General features: G+C 32.9%; 1 protein-coding gene across 5 annotated transcripts in view; it reads left to right on the forward strand.

Annotated features, from left to right (window-relative positions):
* The window catches only part of Manea (mannosidase, endo-alpha), a 34,600-nt gene extending 29,144 nt beyond the window's left edge, over window positions 1–5,456 (forward strand). For all 5 annotated transcript variants that reach the window (XM_005377774.2, XM_005377777.2, XM_005377775.2 and 2 more), the window contains 2 exons: window positions 1,970–2,046; window positions 2,865–5,456. In XM_005377774.2, the coding sequence (XP_005377831.1) occupies window positions 1,970–2,046; window positions 2,865–3,522 (735 nt within the window). In that variant the 3' untranslated portion in view covers window positions 3,523–5,456. The remainder of the gene's footprint in view (window positions 1–1,969; window positions 2,047–2,864) is intronic.
* Window positions 5,457–6,000: the final 544 nt, after the last annotated feature.

Raw genomic sequence — 6,000 nt, forward strand, 5'->3', positions numbered from 1 at the left:
TTGCAATCTATTGGAGGTCAGAGACAAGCACATATAAATTGCAAGAAAAGTAAAAAGTACGGTATTATGACACTACATAGGAGTAGAAAATGACTTACCATATTCTTGTAGCAGGAAAGGAAGAGTGTGCTGGGATAGAGATAGGGAATGGAGATATTGGAGTAGAGAAACAGGGACAGGTTTTTGCTTTAGAGAGTTCACTTTGGCTGCAGAGTAGACAAGAGATTACCTCACCATTCTGACAAATTCCAGCCCAAGATTGCGTGGTAGCTCTGTTGCCTTGGGCCTTGCCAAGGGCAGCACATCATGACAAAAACTAGTAGAATAAACTGCAGCACAACCCAGTAAACAGAGAGATTGGAAGCTTGGAATCCATAATGCCCTGTGAAGACAGCCTCCCAGTGACAAAAGGACCTTGCACTAACCCTTAACCCTGAAGGTTCATGTCATCTCTCAGTAGTGTCACCATGCAGACCGTACAGACCAACACATGGGCTTTGGACAGGAACTCGTCCAAATCATAGCAATAACATTGAGGAATATGAAAACGCCTGTGGAATTGCCAGTTTTCTTTGAATTGAACTTAAGAAGCAAATGGCAAAGTTACTGAAAGATCTGACTAATAGTACTAACAACATACAGTTTTCCCTCCATAACTATGGGTTCTGCATGTGTTGATTCAACTGTGGATGGAAAACAACCAGGAGAAAAAACTGTGTCTCTACAGAACATACGAAGCCTTTCTTCATTTTATTATTACCTAAATAATATAGCATAGTAACTCTGGACATAGTATTTGCATTGTATTTGGTATTATAAGTAATCTAGAAATCATTTAAAGTATACAAGAAGATAAATGTGGCTTTTATGCAAGTGCTGCGTCATTTATGTAAGGGACATGAGCATCTGCAGATCTTGGTGTTCATGGAGATCCTATGGAAACTACCACCTCTCCTTTGGATACTGAGGAATCATTATGTTCTGCAAAATTGAATTGGATGTTAGTTTTTCACTGGCTAGACTTTTTCCAGTGTTACTGTGCTCTCATTTGACCAAAAAAAGAGTTCTTACTAGATACTCTGACTTTAAAATTAATTATGTGAAAACTAGTAGCATTGAGTAACGCAAAATACATTCTGATTTAATTAGATAATTTAGTTTTTTACTGCAATAAGATGGAAGTCTCTAGTTCCATAAGTCCTTCATAGGTCCTGATACCTAAAATTAAAACAGTATAAATACATTTATTTGATACACAGATTTTAAGTTACTGTTGGTTAGTGAGCAAAATTAGGAATGAAAGTGAAAATTCTCATATTCTTTGTTTTAAAAATCATAAATACATTGTCACTTAAAGATATTATCTGTACCATCTGCATTACTAGCTAGAAGAGGTATGCAAAGTGGTTTTATTCCCCATAGTTATTCTTGATTTATATGTAACAGCTTTTTTTAGGTAAAAATTAAGTCTGTACACAGTATTTAGAAAATAGTTTTAGTTACTGTTTTCTACTATTATGATGAGACATGCAAACCATATTATAATTTAAGAATTGGGGCCTGGTGGCACACGGCTGTAATCCCAGCACTTGGGAGGCTGAGGCAGAAAATCATCGTTGCAAGTTCAAAGCCAGCCTGGGCTACATAGTAAGTTCAAGGCCAACCTGAATTACATAGCAGGACTCTGTCTCAAAAAAAAAAAAAAAAAAAAATGAAATTAGGAAAATGGTTCTGTATAGCACTACTATATATTTGTCAAGAGTTTGTTATAAATGGTTTGAATGTTAATACAGGTTAAACATAGATTTTTAGTAAAGTACTATAAAATAATTATTTAAATATGTTATTCGTTCCATTGAAGTGTAAATTGCACGGTCACACACTTGAAAGTATCTACTCATATTTTTCTTTTTACCTCAGAGGTAAATTTGTTCCCTCATTGATTATTTTTTTTCTTTCTTTGTTTTAGGTCACTTTTCACATAGAACCCTACAGCAATCGAGATGATCAAAACATGTACAAAAATGTCAAATATATTATAGACAGGTGAGTTTCTTCTATATTTGTAATTGCTGTTGGTGACCCAGTGATAATTGTCATTATATAGAATGCATGTGATATAGCAGAGTATATTTAAGTAAAATTTGAGAAATTTGAATGGATTATGATCTGACCTTTTTTTCCCTACCTGATTTGACATTTTTAATAAATTTAAACTGTTTTTGAAATGAATCTCATAATTACTTTGAGGACTATTTCTGAAATTCTGTATAGTTCACTTTCTGCATGAATAAAGGTTGGTGTTTCTACTATTTCACAAGTTTATAAGGCTATTTATGATTTCAGTCATATTGATACTTTATTTCTAAAATACTAGGAAAATAATTGTGTATTTCTAAAAAGATTCAGATTATGAAATATGAACAGCTTTTATAGCACTGATACCTATTTCATTTATATCCAATATGATTAAAAGAAAGAATTAATACGTTTTCATTTTGTTAAAGGAATTCACTGATAATCTCTGACAGACATCAGACTTGTCAGCAATAAAGGGACATTTAGTGTACAGAAAAAGTTTATGGATTCATGTATTCATGGGCTTTTATGGCATTAATCAACACTTTATAGACTTGAGCATGAGATAATTAATTTCTTATTTGGTAATTATTTAGTAACTCATTTTGTAATGTATAAAATTAAAATATTTTTAATTATTATATGACTAACTTCCTGAAGAAGGGGAACAGTGTGGTTAAACTGTACTGATTACTTTGCTTTTCAGCATGTAAACAGTTTTTGTGTAAGTTGTGAATATCAAGTAGTGAATATCCATTTCACCTTTACATGTGTTTATATTCTAGATACGGAAATCATCCAGCCTTTTACAGGTACAAGACGAGAACTGGGAAATCTCTTCCTATGTTTTATGTGTATGATTCCTATATCACAAAGCCTGAAAAGTGGGCCAATCTGTTAACCACTTCAGGGTCTCACAGTGTCCGCAATTCCCCTTATGATGGATTATTTATTGCACTTCTAGTAGAAGAAAAACATAAAAATGATATTCTTCAAAGTGGTTTTGATGGTATTTACACATATTTTGCCACAAATGGCTTTACTTATGGTTCCTCGCATCAGAACTGGGCTAAACTAAAATTCTTTTGTGATAAATACAACTTAATGTTTATCCCAAGTGTGGGTCCAGGATACATAGATACCAGCATCCGGCCTTGGAACACTCAAAATACACGGAACCGAACCAATGGAAAGTACTACGAAGTCGGTCTAGATGCTGCACTTCAGACCCACCCGAGTTTAATTTCTATCACCTCCTTTAATGAGTGGCATGAAGGAACCCAGATTGAGAAAGCTGTTCCCAAAAGAACCAGTAATACAGTGTACTTAGATTATCGGCCTCACAAACCGAGCCTTTATCTAGAACTGACTCGCAAGTGGTCTGAAAAATACAGTAAGGAAAGAACCACTTATGCATTAAATGAGCAGATGCCTGTTTCTTAAGGCATTTATTAGAGGTAATTATCAAAAATCACCTAATTTCAAGAAATGCATTCCTTTTGTTTTGAGTTATGGAACAATACTGTCAATGTCTACTATTACTGTTATCTTTATTAAAGTTTCTTTTTACTTTTTTAAAGACAGTAAATACTGCACTGAGAAAGTATTGTAGATAATGACTAAAATTGAAAATCTGCTAAAATGGAAATTTAATTTTCATATTACAGTAGGTGAACTCTTTTGTTACATAAACTAGCTATCACGTGGCTAATTCCTGTTTGTATCCTGAGCCCAAAGATGTAGGACTGTATGTATATATATTGTACATTTAACAAAGAAAATTAATACCTAGAAAAGATATTGTACAGATTGTTTCTAATTTTTTTCAGTGTTCAGTTTCCTTTAGTGTATCACTAAAGACTTTAGATAACTTCCCCATAGTGATAACAGTTGTCAAAATATAATCGCTTCTCAGATTTGCTGTGAATCTAAAACCACTTTAAATAATAGTCTACTATTCGTTTTAAGTTACATACCTTAAACCTTACTGTGAATCATGTTGCGTCAGGAAGACTTGGTTTTTGCAGCATAGTCTGTACCATCGTTTGAAGATTTTTCCTAAACCATTACATCCTAAGTGTTTGGCATGCTTCTGCTTTACTATGCTGTATAGTATTTCAGACTTTAGAAACTATGACAAGCACTTTTATAGAAGTTAATGATTGTATCTCAATTATTAGGAAAATGTTTCACAATTGTTATGCATAAATGATGCCACAAATACTATTATTTTCAGAATACCACGTCAATCTCTTACTATTCTATTATTTAGTCTTAAAATTTAATATTCCTCAGACATTAGCTGAGAAAGAAGAATATTCATTCTATCATTGAGTTGTCGTTTAACATTTTGTTTTTTATCAAAAATAGCAAAGAACATGTACTTACCATTTCAGATATTACAGACATGGAAACAAAAGCTTGTTATATATTTAAAATAATTCCTGAGAGGACAGTAGTTTAAATTCTTGTACATAATGATATATATCCCCATTTATATAGTGATATCCCCATTTAAAAATGTAATACAGTTTAGATATCTATCAGTTTAAAATAGTTGTGATCAATAACTATCACATTGTGGCAAATGGATCATTTATATGCTAAAAGTCTTTCATAACAGGGCCATAATTCACATCTCTCTGCTGGGTGGTTTGAACCACCAATGGTAAATACACGACTATCCCATGTATAACTGTGCACCACGAGTGGTACAAACCAGTGGGACAGTCATTGGGTGTCACCGGTGGTTCAAGCTGGTGAGAAGGTGTCAAAACTAAGAATAATAATAAAAAGGCACTCTATTGTTTTAATTGTTTGTAACTATACACTAAAAAGCATCTAAGACATCATTTTATATAAATATTATCTCAGATATTTGATTCTATTAAGAGAAGTAGTAGGGTAATATGAACAAGCAGTTATATAAATCTTTTGAGTATAGACATTCAGGAACAAATTAGCACTGAGATTTATCATAAAATAGCCTACCAGGTGATAAAATGAATTTTTAAACACGGATTTTGAAGTAAAACATTATGTTTTTAAAACGAAGCATGCCTAACATTAAACTGCTTTATAACTTAAGAATTTTCTATTTCTTAGAGAATGATCAGGCCATTGAAGATTACTACAGTGCTAGTAATCTGATTATTTTCTGGAGAAAGTTATAAGGCTAAATCAGTGTGATGATATTTTGATATAACTAAGCATCTTCATAGGAACAAAAATACAGTTGTAGCCTGTGGATTTTTTTATATACAGTTAGCCACTATATGTTATTTTAAATTGTTATAAACGTGTACCTAGTAATATTTTATAACATACATATTTTATTACATTTTGTTGGAGAAATAAATGTCAACTGTATAGATTTTCTTCATTGTGTATGTTTTATATTTGAATCCACCATGACAGAAAATGAGTTTCATGAAATAGTTCTGAGATTAAGGGAAGGTGTGTAAAAAGAGGAAGTTCTCCGAAGGAATATCACTTCTTTCTTGTTCCCGCTGTGGACATAGATAATGCACCACATCATGCCTCACCTCTGTTCCGTCCCGATTCCCCAAGCCTTTGCCCTAACCAGTCAGCAGCAGTCACATTTCAAAGTAGGATGACACAGATTCTGTATTCATTGTAAAGTTATTCACAAACCAGAAATGATTGGCATAGCTTCTCATAATGACTTAATAGTTCATAATTATCTATAATTTTTTCCTTTTTGAAAAAATGAGTAACCCGTTTATATCCATGGTCTGCATATTCAACCAGTTGCCAATTGCAAATATTCAGGGCAAAAGAAGCACATTGTAGTAGAAGCTGTTTTTCTTGTTATTATCCCTTAAACAGTACAGTACAGTACAGTGCAGCAGCTACTGATGTAGTATTTACATTGTACTAGGTATTATACATAATTCAGAG

The sequence above is a fragment of the Chinchilla lanigera genome, unplaced genomic scaffold (assembly GCF_000276665.1).
Source record: "Chinchilla lanigera isolate Chin_1 unplaced genomic scaffold, ChiLan1.0 scaffold00010, whole genome shotgun sequence".
In the NCBI taxonomy this organism is placed as follows: Eukaryota; Metazoa; Chordata; class Mammalia; order Rodentia; family Chinchillidae; genus Chinchilla; species Chinchilla lanigera.